Below are 27691 nucleotides of genomic sequence, written 5' to 3' on the forward strand. Positions count from 1 at the left end.
ATGCCAAGTAACACGAAACTTTTGTTAAGACCAAATCCTTGCATTTCGCTCCTCCTGCCGCCCCCTCCCTCCTCCTTACACCAGGGAGGGCTGAGCTTTCTCTGACCCTTCGTTGTCTGCCATGAACCATGTCACCGTAATATCTCAGCCAACCTCTCCCTCCCTTCCCTTCTGCTACCTCCCGCTCACCCTCCCTCCTTTCTACTCTCCTCCTTTGCTCCTCTCAACCTTTTCCTCGCTACCTGCTGCTCGAATCGTTGTAGTTGCCGCCCCTGCAGAGGGTGAGAGATTTTTCTTCCCTGCGTTCAGCCGAGTAGTCCGGATGAGGTTGAGCTCGATGACTTCCGACGAAGTGTCTCCTGGAACTGCTGCAATATCACCAAACTATCGCCAGAAGGCCTCCCTCTCTCCTCAATCTGCTCTCTCATCCTCTACCACAACACACTAACACTCTCTTCTCTTCCACCCCTGATTCTCTCTCCTCCCTCTTCCCCCACCTCTCTCTCGTCTCGCTCCTCCTCCATCTTCCTCCCCTTGTCTCACCTTTCATGATGCTCCTCGTGAAGGTCAGAGGAATCACCGAATCCTTGGGCCCCCTCATCAGCACTTGCAACCTGCTCAGCGGGACCCCTCGGACTTGCGTCTTGTCGATCTTGTAGAGTTCGTCCCCGTACTTGAGTTTCGAGCAGCACTGCCCTTCACTCTCAGGAGAGAAGGACGCAACGAGCAGCCTGCCATCTGAGGTGCTGCGAACTGTGCGAGAGGTCAGACGGTCTGGAGGGGATCTTGTGCGTTCTTACAGTTAATTCCAACTCCAAAGTTCTGGTCGGCAGATGGAACTGCGCACGAATCGATGCAGTTGAAAGGTTTCAACCAACTCGTGAGGCTCGACATGTCTTAGCAGAGCATGTTCTGTTTTCTTGCAACTAGTCAAAGAGGAAAAATATGGAAGAGAATGCGATTGTGAATCTTGAGTTTTCCCTTGAAGCAAACTACTGCATTCCGCATCCAACTATCACATTTCAAGTATCTTGATATCGTCAAATCCATCATGTTTCATCGCTCCATACTGAACATTCTTTCACCAGCACGTTTGTATCCCTCTTTCTGTCTCTGCCTGCCTGCCTGCCTGCCTGCCTGCTTGCCTGCCTGCCTGCCTGCCTGCCTGCCTGCCTGCCTGCCTGCCTCCCTCTCTCTGTTTCATCTCGCTCCTCCTGCCATGGCATCATGGAATCGTTTTACACTGCTTGGCAGGAGTCAAATTCGGACCACACTACCTCTACCCCAGGGTGTTTACATTTAGCGGTACCATGACCCCTGTTTTCATCACCCAGTACCCACCAAAGCTAAACCGACTTGGACCCCACCCTCTGGCTCGAACGAACATTGAACGGAAATTGACAGAAAATACGAAAAAAAAACCGAGACAAACGAGCGGCGGAGGAGGTTGTTGGTGAGATTTTCTTGCAACAACAAGGTTGTAGACGAGTTGTCAGCCACAAGCATGTGGCAGGTACTCAAGTGACGGGGACGAAGACAATTGTGCCTGCTAGTACATTCGAGCGAGCTTTTAATCATTCATCTTCGTATTTCACAACGAGCGGCGGGAGGGTCACCGCGCTATTAAATCAATAAGACCAATGCTTGTTATCACACGGGAGGGGCGTAGGATTGATGTGTTTGGAAATATTTCAGAGCAAGTTGAGATGACTTTGTTGATGCCTGAGAAACGCAATCATCACAAACTTCAAGGATGGAGTAATGATAGATATTAAGTACATCAGCAGATTTCGCAGATTTCGGCGACTTTCTTGCTGCTTTTTGTGTTCTTGTGCCCTGTACGAGAGGTCAGGAATGAACAGAGGAGCTCGTTTGTCATGATTTCTGACCTTTAGAAGATTCCACATCTTCTCCACTTCACTCGGGACTGGAAAAAGAATCAATCATCATCGCCACCTACCAGCAACTCCATCGCACCATTCTCCTTTGGTTTCTGCGCTGCTCTCTTACTGCAAAGAGAGGCACGTTTCAGCACTCACAGCAGCAGCAAGTGAACATGTCACCTCTTCTCTGCGCTGCTCCATGTCGTGTGTTTGGAAGTTTCCTTGGCCTTCTTTGAATCCATCTCGCTCGCCAACCTCGACACCAAAGAATGTTTGCTACCCCAGAACTCGTTCCAGTTCTGCGATCCGGCTGTGCACCTTGTTACTGAACAGCCCAACTACTCCCCATCACCGCACCGCTGCTCTTCGCGCGACTCTCGATGCTCTTCGCTTCATCCTCATCCTTGCTGCTCTGCGCAGCTTCAGTCCAGCAGGATCAACATGTGGGATTCACCTGGTCGAGGATCTTTTCGATTGCCAGCGCCTCCTTCTTCGCAAGCTTGATCTGACCTTTCTTTGCCTGCGTGCTCAGAGTTACAGAGATAGATGGAGAGCTGATCATAATAGGATAGCCAGCGCAAGGAGAGGAGTGGAGTAGAGACGCAGGGAATGGGATGGAATGGGGTAGAAAGAAACGTGATCGAGAAGGAGAAAGTTTATCGTCACCTTGTTGATATCCAAGGCAGAGGATATCACTGAATTCATTGCCTTCTTGCGTGCAGCCAAACCATGCAGGGTGCCAAGTTGCTTCCGGAGCTGCATCGAAGCATGCATGTCAACTCAGGGCGGATCAAGTCTGAGGACAGGAACCTCAGCGGCCCCCGAATCGAGTCCATGGTGTGTCTTGGAGTACTGGATCACACTCTTCACAGAGCTGTCGTCCTCCTTCCCCTCGTTGAGAACTTTGACGATGTCTGCTGCAGCCTGTTCGAGCAAGTAAACCTCATCACAAGGGGACTGAATATGTTGTTCAGATGTACCTTAACAGCAACTTCGTTCTTGCTCTTCATGTCGGACTGCCAAGGGGACATGTTTCAGCGTAAGAGCGTTCAATCCGAGAAACATAAACATATCTGAGCACATAGAAGCATCAGGGCCTCGTACCTTGGATGCCAAGAAAGAAGCTTCTCCATTCCCTCCTCCTCCGATGTACGCATAGCAAACGACTACCATGAAGCAGGCGGCAGCGGCGGCTGCCCACGTCCTGCCAGTCCCTGCCATGATCTAAAAGCGGCGAATGAAACTGAGGCGGACCTGTTCGGATCTAAGTTAACTCTGAGAGTCTTAAAAATATTAAGGCTGCTAAATCTGAGGAGAGCTCAAATTAAGAGTGAAGATAGCTGGCTATTTTGGGGTAGTCCGTGATGGCATTTCATTGAATGAGAGCAGAGAGAAGGGAGGGAGGGGAAGGGAGAGGATGAAGGAGAGACAGCGAGGACAGGAGAGGAAGGAGATCGATGATAGTTAGAGCTGAGGGGAGGGGAGAGGAGGGGAGAAATCGTGATAATTGTGGAGGTTTGAGGAAGGTTTGAGAAGAACAAGAATTTTTGAGCAAGAATGAGCTTTCAGTTTATGAAAATCAGAAAACGGCGGCTTGAGAACGTGAATCGAGATGAAGATGATAGCGAAGACTAATACTTTGTTGATCATGGTTGTGGGCTTGTCAGTTCGAGGTCAGACTGTGTTTGCACAATTTCTTGTTCATTAAGGTATGATCGGTATTCACGCATCTGCTACAAACCATTACATTAGCGAGAACTCAATATATCCTTTGCTGTGAGGCAGAAGGAGCATTAAACACGCTGATCCTGCTGCTCGTTTTCATATCTTCCTCACCCTTCACTTGCAGATGTTTGAGATTTTGCAGCGTGCGAAGAGAGCGCCTGAACTTCCTCTTGCGGTATCTGTTCCTCGTCTATCCTGCTGGCAACTCGCTGAGCTCTCATGCAGGTGCGGGAGTGCATGCACAACATGCAAGTCGGATCTGTTCCTGTCTCGACTGCGCAGAACCTGTGCAGCACTGACGGGTCGACCTACATGACCCCTACGTCAGGTGATTGAGAGCAGAGCAGAGCATGGGGGAGAGGAGGGCAAAACCGGGCCGGATATTAGTTTTCTCTCAGTTTGTGTTGGATGATTGATGATTAACTTCATATTCTCACTGTTTGTTTTTCAGAGAACGACAGGATGGGACTGTACGGATACGATTAGAACCTCACCTTGTTTACACTTACCTGTTGATATGAGAATACAGCATGATCACAAAAATCAAACACAGAAGCAGGGGAGTTGCCCCAGTGATGGGATGGGCTTTGAGATGTTCCTGAGAAGAGATACGAAAGGAGAAAAGTAGGGAAAACGTGGAGATTCATGGGGAGGAAGGGGACTGATGTCCGATGTTATCAGTTAAGATTCTTCAATCTTACAACCCCGTCGTCCGTCAAAATTTAAAGAGTTTGCAGCACACTTATTTACATCTCATTTTCTTCTACATGTCAGCATAGAACTCTTCCACTGGATTCTTGTTCAATCGCTTGGAAACCTTGTCTCTTTTCTGATGTGAAGAGTTGAGCAAGATAACAACAAGAAATACATCGCCTTACCTTGCTATTCATATCTCCATCGTCACTCGAGTCAGAATCTTCGTCGCTGGACTACAAATTGCTAAGATTCGTTCACATTCCACAATTCTCTTATACCTTCATGTCTTCATCCCCTTCTCCTTCTTCTCCTTCTTCTCCTTCTTCTCCTTCTTCTCCATCCTGTTCGTCAAAGATCAAAAAATAGAAGTCGACTTGACTTGCTCTCTAACATCTTCTTCGAATAGGTAGGAAATGTTCCAGAACTTGACCTGATACATACGTGAGCAATGTTGATGATGACGACGATGAAGAAGACGAGGAGGAGGAAGTGTGATCAAGACGTGGGTGACAACAAAAACGACTCTTACCGTGTTGTCATGTGACGAAGAAGCAAGGAACTTGTTGTCATGTGACATCTGAATGTGTTCTACCGGACATCCATCGTGTTCTCCAATGACGCCCTAATCAAGAAAACATCACTCAAACTATCAGAACCCTCCTACTTTCTCCAGTTGGAGACTAAATTCCGGGCCCACCTCCCTCCCCCCCTCCCTCCCCCTCCTCCCCCTCCCTCCCCCCCTCCCTCTCCCTTTCCCTCCCCCATCATATCCCATCGACAGTCATCATCGCATCTTACCAGAAGTTTGTTGGGCATCACAGATATCACCCGGATGATTCCGTCTTCAGAGCACGTGATGAGTGTGTCCTCGTCAACCTTGACCATGCTCTCCACACTCTGACACAACCGTCAGGCCAAGAACTTTCTGCTGCTCCTGCTGCTCCTGCTCCTGCTCCTGCTCCTGCTGCTCCTGCTCCTGCTCCTGCTCCTGCTCCTGCTCCTGCTCCTGCTCCTGCTCCTGCTCCTGCTCCTGCTCCTCCTGCCTTTTCTCGCGCGCAGGCGCCTGCCCCCATGCATCGCTTCCTCGTCTCGCGCCTGATCGCCAGGTCTGCTCTGACCTGCGGGTGTCCCACAAAACGATCGTTGAAGTCGCCCCAGTCGCCCCAGGAGAAGATCGCAAGGATGCCGCTCTGAGTTCCGCAGACAACCTGAGGAAGAGGAGGAAGACGAGGAGGACGAGGAGGACGAGGAGGACGAGGAGGACGGAGACGATGAGAAAGAGACAAAGCACGCGTGGAAAAAGTGGTTGAGAAGGACGAGAGAAAATGTCAATTAAGGAATGGGAGGAGGTGGGGAAAGAGGAGAAGAAGGAAGAGGAGGAGGAGGGGGGAGAGAGAGGCAACAGCCTCTTTCTTCACCTTTTTCCCCCTTTTCACAATCGAGATCGACAAGAACTCATCCTCCATCTGGAGCAATTCAAAGAAACATTCAGATTCACTTTCATCTTCCAACCTTTCATCCCCTTCCTCCTCCTCACCAGCCCCGTTCCCTCCTCCACGTAACTGCCGATCTTCACCCTCTCTCTTCCAGTAATCAATCCCTCCTCCTCTTCATACTCTCCTCGCTCCTCTAAGATGCCCTCAACATCTCTACCTCACCTGATCCGACATTGCGATCAGTTTCCCGCTCTTCCGGTTCCATACGCTCAAGTATCCATCACCACCTTGCTCATGGTCAGGAACTAACCATCTCCTCCTCCTCCTCCTCCTCCTCCTCCTTCCCTCCTCCTTCCCTCCATCACTCTCATGGCCTGGCTCACCCGTGCAGAGCATCGTCTTTCCATCGCTCGCCATCGTTATCTCCGAGATATAATCCTCGTGCTCCCGCAGCTCGTGGCAGCATCTTTCAAGCTAGTCACCGGAGCAGGGAACATCCTTTCCTCTCTTCCTCCCTCCCTCCCTCCCTGTCTAGCCCTCCCTCGTTCTTCTCCCCTTCCCGCGACTCCTCCTCCCCCTCCTGCCCCTCCCTCATCTACACTCATCGTCAGCCTTCCTCTTCCCTCCCTCCTCACCGCTGCTGTCTCAGGTCCCAAAGCTTTATGACGCCTTCGTCGTCGCCAGTTGCAAGAAACTTATCGTCCATGACCAGCATCGCGTTCACGGGAGCCTCATGAGCGTTGTCTGTAGTGTGAAAATGGAGAGGAGAGGAGAGGAGAGAAGAGGAGAGAAGAGAAGAGAAGACAGGATAGGACGGGACAAGACAGGACAAGAGGCAGCAGAATAACGAGAGGAGCGAGATAGGAGTAAATAGGCAAGTCAGCAAACGCAATGAAAAAGTTTCCTCCACTCACTCATTACCCCCGACACTTTTCCCGCGTTCATGTCATAACCTGATGTAGGATGTTACCAACAAGAGGATCCATTGCAAGATTCACATGAGACTGAAGTATCCTTGGATCCCATGAACAAGGACTTCCCGTCAAGAGAAAACTGCAGTGCACGCGTTGATCTGTTCCATGGCTCACAAGAGAATCCTGAAAAGAAAGTTCGAGTTCGAGTTTCTCACAGCTTGTGATGGTCAAGAAGGGCAAGCTGATGGTTTCCTTGAAGTGAGTATTGACAGATACAAACTTCACCCGACACCTGAAAATGTTTATGAGCCGGAGGGAGCAATGGTGAAACGGTCAAGGGAATCGGACGGGATGCGATTGGACGGGATGGGGCATCTGGAGATTCATCAAAATTTTACCGAAGATGCAGCGATGATCTCGTTTTCAGGGTGAAACGCGAGTCTCATAACATGATCGCTCATGATCAAGTCGTCGGGACTTTCTTCTGCCTGTTAGTACACGTTACACTCAATGAAAACGTCTCGTCCAATGGATCTCCGTCAACCTTCTCCACCACCACCATTACCACTACCACCACCACCACCACCTGCTCCTGCTCCTGCTCTGCCTGCTCCTCCTCCTGCTCCTCCTCCTGCTCCGCCTCCTGCTCCTCCTCGCATCACTCCGCTCTCAGTCGCTTCCACCTGACGTACCGGCTCCGCCATGCTTCACGTGCCCTTGGCCCTCGTCCCCGCACTTTCACTGTCAAATCAGAAAATTCACGGAAGGGTCCGTATGTACGGGTATGTGAATTTCAACAAAGGGTAGGGGTACATAAAGTACCCCCTCTATAACCTGTAAATTGAGAGGTATTTCTGATTTATAATGGGTACTCAGAACGAGGGGTGGGGTATTGAGTAGGGTAAAAGTTTACGTAATTTGGTTGCTCTGAAGTCAACCGACAAGAAAATGCAGGAGAATGCAGGAAGGGGAAGATGAGGAGCAGGAAGATGAGGAGCAGGAGTAGCAGGAGCAGCAGGAGGAGGGATGGAATGGATGGAGGAAAGTTCGGGAGGAGGGAGGGGTTGATATCAGGTGGTGGATGGGCTACAGGGGCGGGAGGGTATGACGGGGGGATAGCATATGCTGATGGCAACATTGTGAGTGGGTGATAGGAAGGAGACCAAGCATGCAGGGAGAATATGCAAGAACAACCAGAGAAGACCTGGAGAAGGGTATGGACGAGGAAAGTTGACGTGAAGAAAGGACATTCAGCTGGATTGATCTCCTTGAGACAATTTAGGAGCAGAGTATGGCGTTGAAGAGAGAATTAATGAGGAACGATGATTTAGTTTGGAAAGCATTTGATTCCGACTGACTGCTTTGCTCTAGACTGTACAGAGATTGGATTGTAAATGAAGCCGGAGCGATCAACCCGAGAGTAGCAGAGGGAATATAGAACAAGTCGTATGACTTAAGTTTTGCCTTGCTCCCAGCTCATCAGCATCTGCAGCCTCCATACCTCTGAGGGGATCAGTGTAGTGTAGTGAGAATGAAGGGGTCGAGATCCCTCCTTCCCTTCAGGCTCCATATCTTCAAGAGGCTCTCAGCGTATCCTCGATGGAAAGTTGTCTCGGGTTTTCTCGGCGCCCAATTCTTCATCATCCTCATCATGAGCCTGGGGTTGAGATTCGGTCCGGTCGGTCAGCTCGCCAGCTCGCCTCCAAGACCTGGAAGCCTGCTTGTCTTCTGCGATGATGACAAGTACCAAGGGAAGTTGGAGGTGCTATTGAAGAGAGCAAGTGATCTGTCGGGAGGGAGTGTCGTCAGTCCGTTCGCCACGATCTCGATCGATGGTAAGATGGTTGACAACAGGGAAGCAAAATTCGGATGGGACTCGAAGTTCCGCAGGCCGTCCTATTTCAACGAGCGAAATCCACAATGGAATGAAAGGAAATGGTTCTGTGTGCCCAAAGGAAACGTGACAATCAGTTTGCACATCTTTGACTATCATATGATTGGGAGCAACGATGAGATCGCAACAGGCAACATCTCCTCTCTCTTCCAGCTCGCTGTAGTCGAGCACACTAGCGGAACTCTGCCTGAACAGACTTTCCAGCTTTCAAAACCAGGAGCAGGAGCAGGAGCAGGAGGAACAGCCACGGTAGGCATGAGATTCTTTCCTTCCATGACGTATGCGGAGGTCGCCGACTCCCTGGACACTGGCGACGTCATCTTATTCTCTGGCGCGACCCGGTCGGGAAAGTTTATAGAGGTAGCGACAGAGTCACAATTCTCACACATTGGGATAGTCATGAGGGAGAATTCCTCTCTGATGGTGATAGAGTCGAGCACCAACAGGGCAAACCTGCACGACTGTGTGACGGGAAAAGTCTCCTCGGGGGTGGAGAAACTTTGGCTGCCGGACAAGATCTTCTGCGCGTTCTACAACCGGGTCGCCATCCGCAGACTCCACCTCAATCCACCTCCCCTCCCCTCCTCTTCTGCCTCTTCCTCTTCCTCACCATCTTCTACCTCTCTTCCTCTCTCTCGAGCTCAGTTGGATCAACGGATCCGCCAATTCTATGCAGCGCACCAGGGGGTCCCATACGAAGAGTTCAAGCTTGACATGGTGAAGGCTGAGTTCAACCGCAACCATCACTTCGACAACTCTTCGCTCTTCTGCTCCGAGTTCGTCGCCTACGCCTTCCGCTCTGTTGGCATCTTCGCCTCCAGTGAGCTCCCCAGCAACGTCCTGCCCAACGAATTCTCGTCAGAGACGGACAAGCCGCTGCTCTCCTCGCACGTCTACCTTGAGAACGAGATCTACATCAGGAAGCCTCAGCAGTGGAAGCAGGGCCGCTGCTTCATGCACCCCGAAACGTGCGGCTGCGGCAGGCAGGAGACAGCATACGATATCAGCTTTGCGTGCTGGTCACAACCCTGCGGCAGCATGTTTGCTGTCTGGTTCGGCGCGCTGTGGGACGTGGGGCTGGGGCTGAGCCTGGAGATTTTCATCTTCGATCTCATCATCCTGTGGGCTTCCTCAGTTGTGCTGGTCAACTTGTACATCATCCGCACCCATCAGATCTGGTTGGCGCAAACCAAGAAAGTCTCTCCGGACTCAGAGGAGGGGAGAGGGGGGCAGACGGGCGACGGGGGGGATGCGATGACACATGAAGAACATGAGAGGGGGGGGAGATACGCAGGATCAGGGGCTGATGACTTGGAGGAGGGAGGAGGGGAGAAGGAGCACGAGTGAGAGACGTGAAAGAGGAGGACAAGCTTGAGGTGGTCGCACCAACTCAGAGAAGCGAAGAAGAGTAACAACCGTATTAACATTTTCACAGTATTTACATGTTCACAGTTTCAACTTGTAATTTAATTTAAATAAACCACTACACGACTACAACACCTACTGGTCACAAACTTTTCTGTCCCTTTCGTGGTGAGTTGACCCCCTGGAAACCACTATCACTATCAACACCGACAAAGCTCGGACTATCTCAGCAGCAGCAGCAAGTGTTCATCACCTCGATCATGAAGCTATCGTAATCTCTCCACGAGCGCAAGGGGAACCATTTCATTGGGCCGATTGTTCTTTACCAGCCATGAGGCAACCCACATACAGACAACAGGATACCTCACCTTGCTCTACCGTCTCTTGCCGTCAATGGCGTCCATCGATGACCCCCCCATAGTTCCCTCCTGCTGGGCGGCGCCTGTGCTGGTGTCAGGACGGGCCTCTTAGACTGTTGTTCCTTCACCTCCTCGCTCCTTGCACCTCTCTTGGGAAGAACTTTGCTGCCGACTGCGAGGAAGCGGTGCTGATTCATCGCCTGCGCAACCATTATCTCTCTCGTCACCGCCCCCCCCCTCTCCTGCCCCTGCCCCTGCTCCTGCCCCTCCCTCCTCACCTCCGGGTCGTGCCGGGGAGTTTGACATCGCAACAGCCCCCTCGCGCTCACGCAGCGAGGACGAGGAGTGGCGCAGGAGGCTCTCTGGCTGCCAGCTGATCTGATCTCAAGGCGGGCGAGCTTGAAGTCTTCCTGCAGCTTCTCCAGCGAGATATGCGGGACAGCCGGACTCTGACTCTGAGCAACAGGCTTCACCATTACAACAAGGCTCATCCGCTGACCTGACCTGCCGGTTTGCGTGGGGGTGAACGCGATCATGGTCAGCATCTTTCTTGAGGCGCTTCACTCGCCGAGCATGCAGGGTTTCCTCGTTGAGGTAGGAGGTACCAGCAGGAGCGGTCCTTGGGGGAGGCACGTCGAAACTCAGGTGAGGAGGTCGAGCTAGGGAGAAGTGAGAACAACACACACATGACTCGTTCGATGCTCATTCACCCCTCCTGCTGCTGCTCGTCTTGCTCGCCCGCTTCGTCGCTCTCTCTTGTGCAGTTGAAAGAGAAAGTTTGCTGGCCTTGAGCTCTGTGCTCCATACCTCTGCTTCGTACAATAGCTGCTCCCTGCGGGAGGGACATCGGGGCTTATCGCTATCGACACTCTCCTCGAAGTGCAAGTTTGATAGCATCTCCATTTTGTTCTCTTTGCTGCGATTGTCCAAGTCATTATATGGAGAGAACGATTGTCGACGTCTCGTCTGCTCCATCCCTTGTTATCAAACTTAAATTTTCCACCAGCTCCAAGGCAAGCCCGAGTGCTCTTGCGTTAATGATGATGTTTGCAGCTCGCGTCTGACAAGTTCAAGCAAATTTGAACCCATCGAGCAAGGCGCTTGTATTTCCTGCCAGACAATCAGACTATCTGAGATAACAACTTGTCATAGCATCGCATTTGATGATGATCTCTTCTCATCCACTCATCATCCTCTCGATCCACATTCAAGCCAGGATCTGCCATCTCTTCCCTCGTCTCTCCCTCCTCACAACATTGATATCCGAGTGCGCAGGCGCGTCTAAGCTCACTGGCAGCTGCCCCATAGCTGCAACATCGGCGTCGGCATCCCCTCAGTTGCATCATTAGTTCAACTGCTTGCTCAAGTCACCCCCTCACTGACTCGCCACCCTCGGAGCATCAAGGGGCCTCTCCCCTGCGGCAGCCTCCCTCACTGCTCAGGCTCCTTCCTGTCCACTGAATCATCGGCTGGGCTGCTTGCGCCGTCCACCATGAACTGACGGGGTTCACAGTCCGATCTCTGACCGGTCACCATCACCATCATTATGATCAAAGTTTACTTTACCGCCGATCGGACCGTTGGGACCAGGACCTACTAGGCTTGCCAGTGACCGGGACTCGACCGTCGGACTCGGCCTGACTCAGGCCACTCCGGGCCGACTCGTCGGTCAGTGCCGCGTGACTCTCGCCACTCTGATACCGGCGGCGCGTCCGGCCCGGGTCGGGAGTCCCGGGCCCGGCCCGGACTCCGGAGGCTCCCGGAACCCGGCGGCGCCGCGGCCCGCCGCCGGCGGCGCCGCGGCCGCTCACTGTCAGCCTGGCAGGCCAGCGCGGCCTGGCAGGGCCTGCCGGGGCCCGACTGATCAGGGGCCGCGGGGCCGTGCAGTGCGGAGGCTGGCAACTTGAACGCGGCCCACAGTACGGCCGCGGGCTGAGCCGGCCTCGGACGGCTGATGCTCCGCCATTCAACTGAGTCTCGGAGTCCGAGTCCGGGCCCCGGGGCCGCCGCGCCGCCGCCGGCCATCGGGCGGCCATGATGCGGGCCGGCACCGTCTGCCGCGCGCCGCAACCGACTCACAGGCTGTAGGCTCAGGCTCGTCGGATGGATCGGATGATCCCGCCGGCTGCCTATGCCAGCCGTGCCACGGTCAGATCATCGTAGCCGCTGAGCGCCGAGTTAACAAAAACTCTCCTGTAAACCAAGACGACTTAAGTGTTTTCAAGACGGCAATGTAGTGCACTGAGGCACCGTCGAAGAGGGGGCTTTCCTAGCCTCAATTCTGGTTTTGGTGTGCATTAAACTCGGTCTTGAGCAAACTTGAACTGTCACGCTTCAGTGTTCAACGGTTACAACTAAGGTCGATGTGATATCTGCGTGACCGGGACTTTGGCATAGGCTCGCCAGCGTCACCCGGCGGCCGCCGCCGCAGTGAGATGGCCGCCGCGGCGGCGGGCATGCGGCACCGTCACCGCTGCCGTTTCCTAAGTCATAGCCGCAGCCTTGTTAGCGGTAGTATGTTGGCTCGGAACTTGTGACTTGAGGCTCCAAGTCCGCCTCTGATCCTGCGCTGCGTACGTCATCGAACGGTCGAGCCTGACGGAGCGTACGCCGAGCAGACTCGACCCCACCCCTCAGTAATCCTACGTGTGTCGATAACTTCAGGGGTGGGTCCAATGTGACCATAAAAAAGTCCGAAACGATGCGGAACAGACTTGTACAAGAATGAGATCTTTACTACAAAGAAAATTCATGAAAATAGACCTTTTCGATTACTACCCCCGAAACCCTGGTACTATGTCTTCTTCAACCTACGTACCTGCGGGAATATTCCAGTAAGACCTCGAGATACCCTGACCCCCACCCTCTTAATTTTTTTTAGTACCCCCGAATTGGTTGATTTTGTACCCCCTTTTTTCCAGAATCTTTGATAACGCAATCCACCCCCACCTACGTTTTCCTTTTGCGACTCTCAAAAGGTCTTGAGGCCTGGAATTGCACACCTGGTTAGGGTGGTAAGTGGACATGCCACTCACGGGTGGTGGATTTCAAGCAATTTTTAACCCAATATGGAGGGGTCCGCAAGGAGAAGATTGGGTACTGCAAGATATGCCCATAGCGTAAAGAGAGGCGATGCAGGGGTGGGGTCCGAGAAAGACCCGAAATACCCCTCAACTTCACAAATCGTCCCAAGGTTGGGGTGGGTGGTACTGAAGGGCAAGAAAATGGAAGATGCCGAGTTAGCGCACGCGTGGGGAGAGCTGGCAGCATCGGGAGCCCGCCAGCTCATCCTGTCTAGGGAAGCTTGCAGATCGAGGAGGAAGCGGTCAGGGAGGACAGGGAGGATGCAGCGAGAAAGGATCAAGGACAAAGAGCTGGCTGAAGAGGAAGGTCAGTTCTCGGCCGCGTCCTCTGACGAAGATGCTCCCAAGGAGACGCCGATATCGAAGATCACGAGGATACTGTTGACGAACAGGAGTCTACGTGTCAGTAAGATCGCAGTTGAGTCAAGAGAAGATGCGGGAGAGAAGGAGCGGGAGAGGGATGATCGGCAGTGCTATGTGGCAAACCAGAAAACTTCTGAAGCGTTGGTCCATGCTCTATCTCGCCGGTATCGGGGAATGGAAGGAGATAAGGGTAGCATGACGCCTCACATACATCCCCCTCGATATGTAGCAGAGGTCTTACGTTCTTCTATGGACAACAATCATTAACACAGGGTTGTTTCGGTGTAGACTGTACATTAACAACATAAAATTTGATGATGAACATGATAAAACATTTACAAACACTGTGTACAACACCGTGCGCGACTTGACAAGGATCAAACGACGCAAGGAATCAGCTGCATTGGGCTGTCAAGAACCCCTCGGAGAGATAGATGGGTTGGTTGTGACTTCCGACCCCTGCCAAGGCAGCTGTGATCAGATTTATCCTCCTCACCTCGTCCATGGAAGCAGACCTGTCTGATGCAGCTGCGAGCCTGGAGCAAACGTCTGACCGAAGCTGTTGGATCCCCAGCAGTAGACCGCGTTCGACTTGTCGACAGCACACGTGTTCTGTCTTCCAGCAGACACCTGGAGTGGAAGAGGAGAAGCGGATAAGATTGAAGATTGTTGTGAGAAAGGGAGAGGAGAGGAGAAGAGAGGAGAACAGAGGAGGAGAAAGGAGAGCGGATGGGGATGACGGCATACACACCTGAACCCAGTCATACTTTCGAGGGCCCGAGCAAAGGCCGGTGGCACAGTCTGCGCTAGATTTGCAAGGCACTCCTGTCGACTTCCCTGCTGCATCAACGCATGTTCCCTGCAAGGGAGAAGATGAGATGATGGAGAAAATCTGGACTAGGCTTACAGGCTGGTGAGGAACATTTAGTTGACCATAGTTGTTCGAGCCTGCGAAGGAGTGAGATTTTTTCCACCTACTCCAGATTTTCTCATTCCAAATCCAAAACCTTCTCTTCCACTCATCTATCCTTATTATTTTTCTGTCCCACAACCAAATTTTCCTGCAGGAAAATACAACTTCCTTGCTTCCTCTTCCCCGTCAATCTTTTCATCCCTGTCTTCCCCCCTCCTCTGCTGCTCACCCCAACAGTCCATGGACAGGTCTGAGTGGATGCCACAAGTATGCACCCATCCAGCAGACACGCGGAGCCAGGAATTGGAGCACGGGATCTTAGTCTGTCCCTCATGTCCTCTGCTTGCTCAAGTCAACCACCAGCTACCATCATTCCCTATCACCTTCCCCAGCAGTACAAGTAACGATCGCTGTCGATCCCACACGTGTGCGAGCCCCCTGCAGCGAGCTGGATCCAAGTTCTGGAGATGGCTGGCACGGTAGCCTGCCCAACGTCATTGTTCCCCCAGCACACCGCAGAGCCGTTGTGAAAGATGCCACAGGCATGGGTCTGACCCACAGCCACGTCAGTCCAGTAGTCGAAAACGGGCATCTCGATCTCCTTGTAGAAGTTGCTGCCCCAGCACACGATCGTCCTGTTAGACGGCACGTCGCACTGAGTAACGTATGAGTAGAAGCAAGGATGCCGCTCGAGCCACTTAGTCGACCAGTCGTTGACTGCTCTGCACTGTCCCCCACACAGATACTGCAAGTTGCATCCTGTCCCTGGCTGCTGCCCTGGCCCGCACACTGGAGCGTACAGGTAGCGATCCTCGTTGAGAAGGGCACAAGAAAAGCCGCTCCCCACACCCACCTGGGCCCACTTGAACCCTCCCTGGCTCAACCTCTCCCAGTCAGGAGGGGAGGGCATCTGCAGCCTTCCGTCTCCGAGAGCAGTGGGTCCTTGCCAACCCCAGCAGATCATGTTGCCATTGTATCCTATCGCACAGTTGTGCTGGTTTCCCACTCCCACGCTGACCCACACGTCCTGCGCTGTCCACGATCCCTTGGGCCAGAGGATGGGCGCGGTGACTCCAAAGAAGTTTGTGAGCGTCTTATTGTTCTCGCTGTTGCCCCAGCATTCGAGCCTTGACGCTGAGCTGATGGCGCATGTATGATCGGTCCCTGCCGACACCCGCGTCCTCGTGCACAGGCAAGTCGACATGGTGTCGATATTTCCACCCCAGCACGTGTATCCCGTCTCTGTAGAGCAATCGGAGGAGCAGCCATCCCCGTCGATCGTGTTGCCATCATCACAGCCTCCTGGAAAACATTCCTGTGAGCATCCTGAAGTCTGGCAACAGCCGCTGAACAGTCGGATCCCGTCACCGCACAGGACGGTACAGACGTCTGCCGATGTACTGCTCCCTCCTACACACTGCCAACCCACCTCCACTGTACAGTTGCTCGAGCAACCATCTCCGTTGATGGTGTTTCCATCATCACATTGCTCGTTCTGAAGCCGAAAACCATTCCCGCACACATCCTTGTACCTCGACGACACGCAGACACCGTCGATGCCGCAGGACGTGAGGTCAGTAAGACCGTAGCAAGACGATCCTGCGTTCACCCCTCCAAGACAGAAGTAGAGTACTGTTGAGCTCGTGCTAGTGGTACCCTTAGATGCAGGAAAAAAGGCTAAGAGCAACGCTGGGAACAACAGTTTCTGAATGTGTCGGTGCTGCGCAAGGAAAGCGTCTATACCACAGCGCATTGGCGGATTATCAGGAGAGATCCATCGGGTTCGCAAGGATGGAACTAGACAGGACAAGTCACGGAATCGAAGGCAACAAGTGTAACGACGACAATCCTAGGACGCATCTTGATCCATTTACAACACTGAACATGCTTGAAAGACCTCAAAGTATGTGTACTACATCACTCTGGATTCGCCTTTACACTGTCTCTCCTTCACTTCTACCTACTGCAAACAGACATCCGAAGCTTCTGTCTCTGTTGCTCACTAATTTACAACCCATCAATCCATCCTTCTCTAATCTGCGCACTGACACTATTACACAGGCTACTCTTTTCAACAAGAAACCAGAACTCTGCATGGCATCTTCCATACAAAGGGCGCTCATGCAAGAGGAAAGCAAGCACATATGCGAGTCGCGCACACTAACCCATTCCTCACTCTTAGTTCGTATCCCTACTCTCCCTGCTCCATGTATCTGATAGAGTTCCACCTGCAATGCTCGCATGTCCTGCCCGGCTGCCCTATCCTATCTGCTGTCCTATACTATCTGCTGCCCTGTTCCATCTGCTGTCCTATACTATCTGCTGCCCTATCCTATGTGCTGCCCTGTTCCATCTGCTGTCCTATCCTATCTGCTGCCCTGTTCCATCTGCTGCCCTGTTCCATCTGCTGTCCTATACTATCTGCTGCCCTATCCTATCTGCTGCCCTGTTCCATCTGCTGTCCTATCCTATCTGCTGCCCTGTTCCATCTGCTGCCCTGTTCAATCTGCTGCCCTATCCTATCTGCTGCCCTATCCTATCTGCTGCCCTGTTCCATCTGCTGTCCTATCCTATCTGCTGCCCTATCCTATCTGCTGTCCTATCCTATCTGCTGTCCTATACTATCTGCTGCCCTATCCTATCTGCTGTCCTATCCTATGTGCTGTCCTATCCTATGTGCTGTCCTATCCTATCTGCTGTCCTATCCTATCTGCTGTCCTATCCTATCTGCTGTCCTATCCTATCTGCTGCTCTATCCTATCTGCTGTCCTATCCTATCCGCTGTCTGACCGTCTGGTCTTCTCCTCCTTGCCCTCTTCCAACTGAGTTCCTTCAACTGATTCTGCATATCCTTGCACCCCTCGTCCCCGTTCATACACAGTTTGAGTTGACCAGGCCACCCGGCGATAGCCCGGGAAGGATGGCGGGCCTGAGGCAGACTCACGCGAGGGGTCTCATCTCCCCATAGAAAAACATGGGGTGGGTGATGTATTCAGAGGGGGTACTGGGTACGTTTTCTCCAGAATTCTCCATTTCATGGTGGGTGGTAATTCAATATTTCGCTATGGTAGGGGTGCTCTGTCAAGTCTGATTTTGAGGGTGGGGTACTTGCGCCGGCACTGTACAGGATGGGAGTTGGTATATGATAACCCCTGATGTCGGACCGTCTCAAAGTGGAAATAGAGGGGTAGGTGCGCATAAAACTTCAAGTGTAAGGTCATAATGAGGGGTATTGTATGGATATTTCCTGGGTGGTTTTCAAGAAGGCGGGGTAATCCTTTGAATAAGGGGTAGTCTTCTGGTATGGGATTGTTCTCTGGGGTTCCTATCAAGGGAAAATCGGGGGTGGGGTTCAGATCGTTGAACAACTGTTCTACCACCCCTCTCTCATTTCAACACCCCCTCTTCGTAGTACCCTACCCATGTGTAACCTCCGAATTCTGGGAAAAGAACCCCTGCCACCACCTAGGGTACCACAATTTTTCAGACTATTGAACCCCACCTACCCCTCGTACGTGCATGGGAGGGGTGTAGCTATACTAGGGGTAGGTGGTGAAGTTCGAAGAACAATGGACGGTTGGGTATTGCAACAGGGGGTAGGGGTGGAATTCGTAGCGGGTAGGTGGTCGTTAGGAGGGGGAGATGAATAGGTATGAATGCTACAAGGTGGTGAAAGAATGTAACCCGAAGGGTGGGTACATCGGAAATTACAGGGGTGGGGGTGACAGAACAAGTACATCAGGGGGTACAGGTGGTGGAAAATGGGGGTGATGAAATCGAGGGGGTACTGCTTCCCCAGGGTCCCTCCGCCGCCCCCATCAACAATGGTCGGAAGAAGAGTAGCAGGAGACAAATAGCGTGCAGCCCCGCACTTCCATCCTCCTCCTCTGTGCCTGGACTTCTCGACGAAAGTACCCCTGTCTTCCTAGGGAATAGACTCTTGGCTGCCTTGCTGTTGTTGTCCAGGTTGGTTTGAACGAAAGCCGATCAGTAGTCGGCATGGAGGGGATTTGCATTTGATGATGGGAGTTCCTCCCTAGTTCAACTTCTTCTGTAGCTTTTCGAACGTGAGAGATCAAGGAGCATGCTTGGCTTCATGGACATATAGTCCGAGTTGCGGAATGCTCCCTCGAAATGGGCGTTTCTGGAATCGTGGTCAGTGTGAGGGAAACGCAGCTGGATCCTTGATCCTTACGGACATCAACAAGGTGTTTGATCCCACTTGTGCTCATTTTCAACTCAAATGTTTCCATGCTCCGAGTCGTCGAAGATTCCTTATGCTGATGAGCCTTGCAGGATCTACTGCGTGAGTTATGGCCGGAGGATAAGGTGATAGCTGGGCGGCGGGTCTGCAGGTAGCAATTGTATTGTGCTGTGCTTCATGCGATCCCCACCTGGTTTGACGTGGCGATCAGATTTTTGAGGAGGGAGCTTCTGAAAGTGAAGAGTCTAGTCATCCGAGCCTCCACGTTGCCATCGCACTCCAGCTCGTGGAGCATACTCCCAAAGGTCTGTGGAAGGATGAGCATGATGCGGTGGGCATTGACGAGGCCTTGTCAGTATGAGGGATCGATAGAGTTCTATGGCATGCGACTTGGCGGCATCGTCGACAGCCTCATTGTCCCTGCAGTCATCGAAGGTTGGAAAGGGCCGAGTGTTTTGAACTTGGTGGACAGTCATATCAAGGTGAAGTAAGCAACGACGATGATGTTGAGATGACTGGAATTTGCAGCGTGAGGGAGCAGAGAGCTTGTCTCAAGCGCTAGCTCGCTGCGGGGGGACGATCAAGAGGCTCGAGCTTGATGGGAACTACGTTGGAAGGATGGGGATCAGCCGACTCTCCGTGGCACTCACTCACTGCAGGAACCTTACGTTCCTCAGCTTGGGAAGAAACCTGATTGGGGACAAGGGGATAGGACATCTCGTCTCTTCCCTTCTCTTCTGCCCGCTGCAGCATCTCGACTTGAGCATCAACTACATCGGAGCAGAGGGTGCAGCGAAGCTGGCAAGTGTTCTCCCGCATCTCTCCATGCTGGAAGTCCTGATCCTCTTCGGGAACCCGCTCAAGGATGAAGGAGTAGAGAAGATCTCCAAAGTGCTTCTGCAGTGCTTCCTCTTGCAGAGACTGGACCTGAGCGTCAACGGGATCGGGGCGGAGGGAGCAGGAAGGCTTGCCCTTGCCCTCCCCTCCTGCACCAGGTTGAGAAGCCTCAACCTGAGGGGAAATGCCTTGGGAGACTTGGGAGTGAAGCTTCTGTCCTGGGCGACGCCGCAGTGTCTCGCGATGACTGAGCTCGACTTGAGCAGGAACAGCATCACGGCTGACGGCGCCTCGTCTCTCTGCAGGAAACTGGTGCCTGACGTCATTGTGAATCTCGACCTGGCTGGCAACTTTTTGGGGGAGGAGGGAGCGATGGCCCTGGCCCTGAGCTTGAAGAGCTGCACCAGTCTATCGAGATTGGAACTGAGCAGGTAAAGGGATGGATAGATCCGTAAGAGTAGGTGCTTTCAGAAGATCAAGCATGTTAGCTGGAGCAGTGCCGATGTGGGCAAGGAGGGACTTCAGAGGAGGAGCAGGATGATGATGACGACGACGATGAGGAGGAGAAGTTGGCATAGGTGGCGGTGGTGATGGTGGCGGTGGTGGTGGAGGAGGAGGTGGTGGTGGAGGAGGAGGGGGTGGTGGTTTTGGTAGCGGTGGAGGAAGATTTTCAGAGGATCATGGCACAATGTCATAATATGTACTTCGGCAGATGCCGGCTAGGATGTCAAGGGATCAAGCGGCTCATCCCTCTCAGACACAACCAGAGTCTCTCTCATCTCGGTCTGGGCCTGAACGATATCGGAGACTCGGGGGTAGAAGCGCTGCTGCCCTGCTTGTCGGACATGCACTGTTTGAAGTGGTAGATAATGATCCTCCCTCATTCCGTTCTGCTCCATCCCCATCCCCAGCCTCAGCTCTCCCTATCTCCTTCCAACACCACCTCCCTTGCCTCCTCTCCCTCCTCCTCTCCCTCCTCCTCTCCCTTCTCCTCCTCCCCAACTCGCACGTTTGTGTTTTCGTCCGGGCTGATTTCTTGGCAGGTTGGACTTGTGCGGCAACGGAATTACCGACCAGGGAGCTTCACTTCTGTGCTCTCAGTTCACCTCCTTGCTGTCGCTGGAAACGTTGAATCTCGGTGGAAACAATTTCTCCCTGGCAGGTAGTGAACGGGAGGAAACGCTGGAGTTTGTTGATGAGTACTGCCAGGAGTCGACAAGCTGCGGAAGGCGGCGAAGGAAGCAAGGTGATAGAACTAGCTGTGATTCTTTTCTGTTGTTTGCTGACCTGCAAGCTCTTCTCCGTGTGTGTTGACTGAGCTTTCTTGTCCCTCCTGCAGATCTCTCCGCACTCTTATCATCGGGAGTGAAGGAAATTGGGATGAAGGCTCAGGTGATTTTACGGCCCTTCACCATGACTACTCCTTTACTTTCACCCTTTCCATGCTGCTCCTCGTCCTGTGTCTTTCTTTCTCTCTGCTTGATTCTCATGCTCCTCTCTGACGTGCTTGGAAGGTCTCCTATCCGTCGCTCTTCCTTGCGGCATCTTGCGATGGTGACGCCAACCCCCTTCCGTCCTTCACATTTTCTACAGAGCAACTTGTGTATACTAAAAGACTTGTTAATGAATCAACACCATAACCCTCAGTGCATTTGAGAGATGTGTCCCCGCATTGTTCGCTCCACGTCTACACTTGTCAAGGACAAGTGGTGGTCAAAGTTTCCAACACATCGTATTATTGAATCCATCAACAAGCAAAACGAATAACTATATGTACAGGCTCTTTCCGTTAGTCCTCTAGTTGTCAATATCCATGGCGTCAAGAGCCGCAGCTACTTCAAGAGTTTCATGACATGGCATAGTTTGTCCTTCCACGTGCTCATGAACGTACTGATTCCAGCTCTGATCGTTCATCCTTTGAAACCTGACAGAAAACAATCCTTTCCAAACAAGAAGCATATCGCCGCTGTTATCATCCAAAACTACAACCATCCCCTACGAAAGAGTCAGTTTCGAGCCAACTTATAAAAACGCCTTCCAAGATACAACGCATCATGATCCAAAATCACTGGGCAACATCAAGATGGCATCGTCTCTCACCGAGTTCCATGTCGGGTTAACAAAACCATGCTCCGCAACCAACGCCAGACCATCGTACACAGCCTTCACGGGGATGGCATCGTCTCTGCTTCCTCTGCATGATCTCGGACAGTCGCAGTGGAAGTTGCAGGTGCAGTGATACATCTTCTTCAATCCGTTGGGCATGCCAGGAACGGGAAGCATTCCAGGATCTGAGGCATCTGAAACTAGAGGAGCATCGCAGTTGAGCGGGGCTCGGAAGGTTAGCTCGCCAGAGGGAACGTTAGGATCTCCTGTGCATTTCAGACCGACCAGCTCGGTGAATCTTGACGAGATCAAGTTGCAGACACTGACACAGATCAGCTCAGTGCCGTGAGGGCCGTATGCTCCTCTCCAGAGTCCTTGAAGCTCTCTCGGATCGAACTCCGAAGGATCCTTGATCGCAGGTCGAGGGACTGCGGATTGATTCTTGCAGAGCATCAAAGCACCGGTGGAATATGATGGAGAGGAGTAGTGATCCTGCATGTATCCTGTTCGCCGGCGAATGTCTCTCGTCCGCTTGGGGGCCGCAGGGATCTCTTGTCTCAACGGGCTGCTCTCATGGCAAAGGTAAGAGTGTTTCATGTCCCCACGGCCAACAAGCTTGCAGAACAGAGATCCGCTGCTTCCACGAGTAAAGATGTTGACTCTGGCTTGTATATCCAAGTTTGATGATCCAGTGAAACCAAAGAAGTCCTTTGCTGCAAGAGTGTTGCCGCATGTAACCAGCACCAGACCTGAAGCCTCTACAGCCATCGTGAAAGGAGTGATCATATCAAACTTGCGGATGGGTTGAACTTCCATGGGATCGTGTCCGTTTAAGTGCGGAATCATCAATGATGCCACAATGTCTGTTTCGCGAATCTCGACCCTCAACATCCCTCCTCGCGGCTTGTTGTCTAACACCCAGTATCCATGAAGCCAGCCGACCTGGGACAAGAGCCGGAATACCCGTTTGTTGCTTCCAAGATTGCGAAACCATGTCGCAACAAGTTTTTCATTCAGCTGCCATGGCAGCTCGCGAATCTTCTGTTGCCAGAGCATGTCATCGTCCGCAAGGGTAAGGAGCCTCCTGTTCACTGTCGACACTGTCCGCAGCAAGAACTTAGGAGGCATGTTCTCCATAATCCTTAGAAGGATCTCATCATCCAGATCGAACAAGGGAAGCGGTTGAAACCCCGGGACTCCCTGCGAGACAAAACCATCACATCCTCGTTTCACTATGAACCTTGCTACTTCACCTGGGTTCGCAAATAACGCAGCACAGCCCAAGACATGATTGGCTTTTCAGTTCAGGCAGTTGAATGCTCTCAGTGAGGAAACCCTTTTGTAGAAGAAGTTTGCTCAGATAAATGTAACCTGCAAGAAATTCATTCAGCAAAAGAGGATGACAAGAGCTGAAGAGGCATCAAACGAAGCTTTGAAACAAAACAAGCTTTGCAACAAACGAAGCATCGATTGTGCCAAGAACCAAATGGATTCATGGTTAAACCATCAACATTGAAAGAAGCAAGTAGATCATGGGGAAGGGGGCCGAGGGAACATGCTTGTTTCATATCGATCAGCCTAGCCGAGAAAATTGGATTTAGTCCATTTCTATAATTTTCCAACATTTGCGCAGACACATTGCTACTGTACATTTCATTCCTCAATTCAGCACTCTGTACATTGTTGACAGTTTCCTATCATCTACGTCCGTCCTCCGTCCTCCTCCTCCTCTCCTCCTCTCCATGCGCTGCCTGTGCCTCCCCTTTGTCAGCTGCCATCTCGTGCCCCTCAACCGCGGACTACCCCTAAACCGCCTGGCTGCTGACCTGCTTTACCCCTACCCCGATTTTCATGCACCCCACCCCTTTCAACCTCAACGATTTGCGGGGCAGTAAAGCAAGTGACTGTTCAGGGGGGTGGGGTCCGTTAGGGGATTTAGGCCTTAGAAAGTAATAAACCCAATTGTGAGTGACTGGTACAAAAAGTCAAATTGATTGGTATAAGAAGTCAAATTCATATATAGAAACTACGTACAAATTGTAAAAGTATATTCTTCTTATGTGTACCGTGTTGCGTACTGCTGATACCTCAGGAGCTAATAATTGGAGAAGGTCATTTCGATGGGGGGTAAGGGTAGGTGAGAGGCTGTCGAGGGATGGAAGAATAGGGGTACTCAAAGGACAAGGTTCAACGAAATGGGGGGTAGGGTAAGTTAATGAGGATAACCCCTACCCCCACTCACCCTCTTCGATCTTTTGACCAACCCATGATAAAAAAAAACAGACAAGAGGACAATTGTGCTGGATACGAAAAAATTCCATTTCGAGTGAGAAGCCCTTTCGTGATTAAAAGCATTCCGAAAAAGCTCAATTTCAAAAAAGATTCTTTATCCCTACATAGCAAAAGGTCGTCATTTCGAAAATGTAGTAAATCAGAGCAAACGTTGGACGTCACGCAGTCGAAGAGCTTAACTGTATTGAACGTTTTCTTATGATCTCTCATAGAAAATGTTTGACCTTTCACCCACCCTCACTTGACCGTGACCGCCCTCGGGCAGCCCTTCCGTCCTGTTCATTCTTATATATATTTTAAAATGATGACCGCCCCTGGTCGCTGTTTCCGGTAACTAACCAACATAAATGCATTAAACCTCCTCCAGTCATCGCTCTCCGACTGCCCGGGGCTCGGGGCCCGGGTCCGGGGCCCGGGTCCACTCACTGACACAGTCGGTCGTACGGGTCCGCCCCGGGCGGCCATTGATGAGCCCGACTGAATGAGGCGTGTAAAGGATATGAGAGGGTCGAGGTGGAGAAGGGAAAGTAGAAGAGAACGATGAGCAAAGACAAGAATGTTGAGGGAAGAAACAGAGAGGTAGACACCCACGAGTCAAGAGATCTTGTTCTTGGAGTATGAGGAGAGATGAATCTTTCATGATGTTGGTGATAGGTAACATCTACTCCAAGTTTCCTGCGCATGAAGGTTTTGATTGATGTGGCATGCGTCACGTGTACACAGTGAATGAGTGTTGATATTTCCTTGGAGCCTCTTTAGCTCTTCATGTTGATTCTTCAAAGCTCGTGCTAATGAGAGGACAACTTTTTGCAGGACTGATGGAGTTTGCAAAACCTGTTCCCTACCAACCTCCACCATGGGCAAAGTCAGCTCTATGTTCAGGTCTATCGTGCTTGACAGTCTTACAGGAATCTTTCATCAATCCCATCCCACTTCGTTCCCATGGCATCCCTTCCTACCGGCATTGAACCGTGGAGGATACCAGTTCCCGACGGTATCAACTTGTGGATCAAACGAGACGATAAGAGCGGCATGGGGCTGAGCGGGTAAGCGTAAGCTCAATCGTATAATGCTGCTGCTGATCAGGATCATGATGAGGACGAGGATGGTGGGTGGTGGTGGTGGTGATGGTGGTGGTGAAGATGGTGGTGGTGATGATGAAGATGAAGGTGAAGGTGATTATCATGATGATGGTAGCGGCGGTGCCAGTGGTGATGGTGGGTAGTGATAGAGGGGACTGCTCTTGATATTCGCCGTGTGCTTAGTAGAGGCCCTTGTCAGCAACAGTGGGAGGAGGATGCCAAAGAGTAGGGCTAGAAGGGACGCTGCTTGGGTATGAATGCATCAACCGGATATCATCTCGAGTCGATCATGACAGCGAATGGAGCTTGCTGTTGTCATTAAAAATTAAGAGACTTGTGCAGGAACAAAGTGAGAAAGCTCGAGTTTCTCATGGCAGAGGCTCTTGCTCGCGGATGTGATTGCGTTGTCACCATTGGAGGTGTCCAGTCGAATCATTGCAGAGCAACTGCTGTTGCAGCGAAGAAGCTGGTAACATGAATGTGCGACATGTTGTTTCGACATCATGCTGATATTTCTGCAAAGATAAGATCTTCTTCGTTCTTTTTCCACTACCCTTTGTCCTGTCTCTCTGTCTCTCTGTCTCTCTGTCTGTTTGCTTGTCTTGATTTTCATTTCTCGCTATCTTCATTGACTCGAAACTACAGGGATTAGAAAGCTATCTCATATTGCGGCAAACTGATGCTGAACTGCAACAAAAAATCGATCCTGGTAAATGCCTTCGTATTCCCAGCAAATCGTTCACATTCCAGCCAGGGTTGACCGGCAATCTGATGATTTCAAGGATGGTTGGAGCCAATCTTGTAATGGTATCAAAGTCAGAATATGCCAGGTAGTCCATTCGTTGAGACTGTGTTGCATGTCTACTTCCATGACAATGATTTGATACAACTTGGCAGGTTCGGTCAGAAAGTGCTTCTCAACAACCTGATAGAGCAACTGGAGCAGGAGGGGAAAAAGCCATATGGTAAGAAGATTCTGAAGCATTCAACTAACAATGCCTGAGCGGTTGTTCTTACTTTTGATTATTTCTCCTCATCATTTTCTCGCTCTCTTTTCCTCTCTCCCCCTCTATTCTTCCTCGCTCATCCTTTGTGCTATTCTTTCCCGTCTGATTTCTCTATCGCTCGTTGTATCAGGTATTGCTGTTGGTGGTTCTGTACCCCTCGGAGCGTGGGGTTACATCAAGTTTGTTCAGGAGCTACAGGAGCAGGTCATTTGCGATCTTCTCTGACGTCTCTTTCTCCTCCTCCTCCTCCTCCTCCTCATTCTCCCTTTGCTTTTTGCTGGCATACTCTCCTTGTCACCTTGCTGGCCTACTCCCGTTCCTCTATTCCGGTCCCTGTTTCCTGATGGAGCCGCAGATGCAAGCGATGAAGATGAATTTCTCTGATATCGTCGTAGCTTGCGGTTTCCTCCTCGTTCTCATCCCCCCTCTCTCTCCCCAACCTCCACACGCTCCCTCCTCCCTCTCTCCCCTCCCCTCTCCTCCCCTCCTCTCTCCTTCCCTCCTCTGCTCCCTCCACCTTCCCCTCCCTCCTCTTTCCTCTTTGCCCTCTCTCCTCTCTGGCTCTTTCTCCTCACTCCCCTCTCCTCTTCCTTCTTCCCATCATTCAACCCCCGCCTCGCCTCCTCCTCTTACTGAGTATGAAACTGAGGCACAGTGAGCAGGCAGCGGAGGAACTGCGGCTGGACTTGCGATCGGTGTTTTCCTTGCCGGACTAAAGATCCGGTGAAGATATCGAGGCAGAGGAGAAGAAAAGAAAGAGGGGGAGGGAAGGGAGGACCCGTGAGGAGGAAGAGTGTAGAGGGAAGTAAGAGGTAGGAGGAGGTGATGGGAAGATGGAGGGGTAAGAGCTAGGGGAAGACGGTGGGAGGATGGAGGGGTCATGACCAAGTACCAGGGTGCACGCGATTCTCGTTTGCGACGACAAGGTCAGTATCCTCCTCCCACCTCGTCGCTCCTCCTACATCTTTCAACATTCTTCCCTCCCCTCACTTCCTCCTTCACTTCTACTTGTTCTCACTTCCTTTGCCTACTCAATTTCCCTTCCTGCTCCTGCCTACAGAATTACTTCAGGTGACTACTTTGCTCCTCACCCTTCCCCTTTCCCTTCCCCTTTTCCTCGCCTCCCCTCTAGCCGTAGTTCCCTCCTCCAATTTTCTTCTCCTAATCCTTTTCTTAGGCAACACATCCAAGACACGATCGATGCGCTCGGTGTACAAGCAAGTGCAGATGAGGTAGGGAGAGGGGATGGGGAGAGAAAGATGGTTGCAGAAGGACAGCAGACAAGGATGACATTGTAGAGGAAAAGGCGGTGGAAGAGCAGGAGCAGGAGCAGGAGCAGGAGCAGGAGCAGGGGGCAGGAGCAGGAGCAGGGGGCAGGAGCAGGAGCAGGAGGAGGAGCAGGAGCAGGAGAGAAATGCAGCTTGACATCATCATCAGATTGTGGTGCTCCACGACGAGTACCGAGGGAAAGCGTACGCGCTGAGCAGAGGAAGAGAAAGTGAACAGAGGATGGGAAGGATGGGGGGGGGGGG

At 51.9% G+C, this 27691-nt stretch overlaps 10 protein-coding genes across 10 annotated transcripts; 4 read left to right on the forward strand and 6 right to left on the reverse strand.

The window, feature by feature from the left end:
• Nucleotides 1-75: 75 nt before the first annotated feature.
• On the reverse strand, nt 76-894 carry GUITHDRAFT_105863 (hypothetical protein; the record flags this gene model as incomplete). Its single annotated transcript, XM_005835181.1, has 4 exons — nt 76-116; nt 243-365; nt 544-753; nt 801-894. The coding sequence occupies 4 exons, from the start codon at nt 892-894 to the stop codon at nt 76-78; spliced, it is 468 nt and encodes a 155-aa protein (XP_005835238.1).
• Nucleotides 895-1668: 774 nt separating this feature from the next.
• On the reverse strand, nt 1669-3131 carry GUITHDRAFT_162435 (hypothetical protein; the record flags this gene model as incomplete). Its single annotated transcript, XM_005835182.1, has 11 exons — nt 2988-3131; nt 2864-2899; nt 2694-2807; nt 2550-2639; nt 2338-2403; nt 2241-2295; nt 2064-2193; nt 1978-2009; nt 1890-1927; nt 1780-1836; nt 1669-1722 (listed from the first exon to the last, which is right to left on the reverse strand). Coding segments are annotated over exons 1-11 (789 nt in total), but the record flags the coding sequence as incomplete, so codon positions are not given.
• A 364-nt stretch (nt 3132-3495) lies between these two features.
• Nucleotides 3496-4094, forward strand: GUITHDRAFT_105865 (hypothetical protein; the record flags this gene model as incomplete). Its single annotated transcript, XM_005835183.1, has 4 exons — nt 3496-3534; nt 3733-3783; nt 3834-3936; nt 4060-4094. 4 exons carry the CDS (start codon nt 3496-3498, stop codon nt 4092-4094), a joined length of 228 nt encoding a protein of 75 aa, XP_005835240.1.
• A 565-nt stretch (nt 4095-4659) lies between these two features.
• On the reverse strand, nt 4660-7373 carry GUITHDRAFT_86068 (hypothetical protein; the record flags this gene model as incomplete). The annotated part of the gene is made up of 13 exons (XM_005835184.1): nt 7347-7373; nt 7053-7142; nt 6870-6946; nt 6739-6812; nt 6655-6693; nt 6376-6484; nt 6124-6206; nt 5963-6027; nt 5723-5770; nt 5423-5512; nt 5103-5201; nt 4828-4926; nt 4660-4728 (listed from the first exon to the last, which is right to left on the reverse strand). The coding sequence occupies exons 1-13, from the start codon at nt 7356-7358 to the stop codon at nt 4660-4662; spliced, it is 954 nt and encodes a 317-aa protein (XP_005835241.1). The 5' UTR covers nt 7359-7373.
• Nucleotides 7374-8045: 672 nt separating this feature from the next.
• Nucleotides 8046-9895, forward strand: GUITHDRAFT_162437 (hypothetical protein; the record flags this gene model as incomplete). The annotated part of the gene is made up of 1 exon (XM_005835185.1): nt 8046-9895. The coding sequence occupies exon 1, from the start codon at nt 8186-8188 to the stop codon at nt 9893-9895; it is 1710 nt and encodes a 569-aa protein (XP_005835242.1). The 5' UTR covers nt 8046-8185.
• Nucleotides 9896-10287: 392 nt separating this feature from the next.
• On the reverse strand, nt 10288-11119 carry GUITHDRAFT_136781 (hypothetical protein; the record flags this gene model as incomplete). The annotated part of the gene is made up of 5 exons (XM_005835186.1): nt 10288-10355; nt 10418-10472; nt 10551-10727; nt 10777-10931; nt 11080-11119. 5 exons carry the CDS (start codon nt 11117-11119, stop codon nt 10288-10290), a joined length of 495 nt encoding a protein of 164 aa, XP_005835243.1.
• Nucleotides 11120-14112: 2993 nt separating this feature from the next.
• GUITHDRAFT_105869 (hypothetical protein) lies at nt 14113-16384 on the reverse strand (the record flags this gene model as incomplete). Its single annotated transcript, XM_005835187.1, has 6 exons — nt 14113-14177; nt 14234-14348; nt 14470-14577; nt 14626-14666; nt 14861-14970; nt 15015-16384. The coding sequence occupies 6 exons, from the start codon at nt 16382-16384 to the stop codon at nt 14113-14115; spliced, it is 1809 nt and encodes a 602-aa protein (XP_005835244.1).
• Nucleotides 16385-18752: 2368 nt separating this feature from the next.
• On the forward strand, nt 18753-21230 carry GUITHDRAFT_136783 (hypothetical protein; the record flags this gene model as incomplete). The annotated part of the gene is made up of 10 exons (XM_005835188.1): nt 18753-18839; nt 18928-18986; nt 19047-19140; nt 19192-19317; nt 19364-20103; nt 20385-20534; nt 20716-20834; nt 20882-20918; nt 21012-21064; nt 21187-21230. The coding sequence occupies 10 exons, from the start codon at nt 18753-18755 to the stop codon at nt 21228-21230; spliced, it is 1509 nt and encodes a 502-aa protein (XP_005835245.1).
• A 165-nt stretch (nt 21231-21395) lies between these two features.
• GUITHDRAFT_162439 (hypothetical protein) lies at nt 21396-23067 on the reverse strand (the record flags this gene model as incomplete). The annotated part of the gene is made up of 3 exons (XM_005835189.1): nt 21396-21667; nt 21773-22978; nt 23032-23067. 3 exons carry the CDS (start codon nt 23065-23067, stop codon nt 21470-21472), a joined length of 1440 nt encoding a protein of 479 aa, XP_005835246.1. The 3' UTR covers nt 21396-21469.
• A 1859-nt stretch (nt 23068-24926) lies between these two features.
• On the forward strand, nt 24927-26384 carry GUITHDRAFT_136785 (hypothetical protein; the record flags this gene model as incomplete). Its single annotated transcript, XM_005835190.1, has 6 exons — nt 24927-24952; nt 24979-25116; nt 25495-25621; nt 25798-25982; nt 26050-26117; nt 26290-26384. The coding sequence occupies 6 exons, from the start codon at nt 24927-24929 to the stop codon at nt 26382-26384; spliced, it is 639 nt and encodes a 212-aa protein (XP_005835247.1).
• Nucleotides 26385-27691: the final 1307 nt, after the last annotated feature.

Source organism: Guillardia theta (assembly GCF_000315625.1).
Source record: "Guillardia theta CCMP2712 unplaced genomic scaffold GUITHscaffold_22, whole genome shotgun sequence".
NCBI lineage: Eukaryota > Cryptophyceae > Pyrenomonadales > Geminigeraceae > Guillardia > Guillardia theta.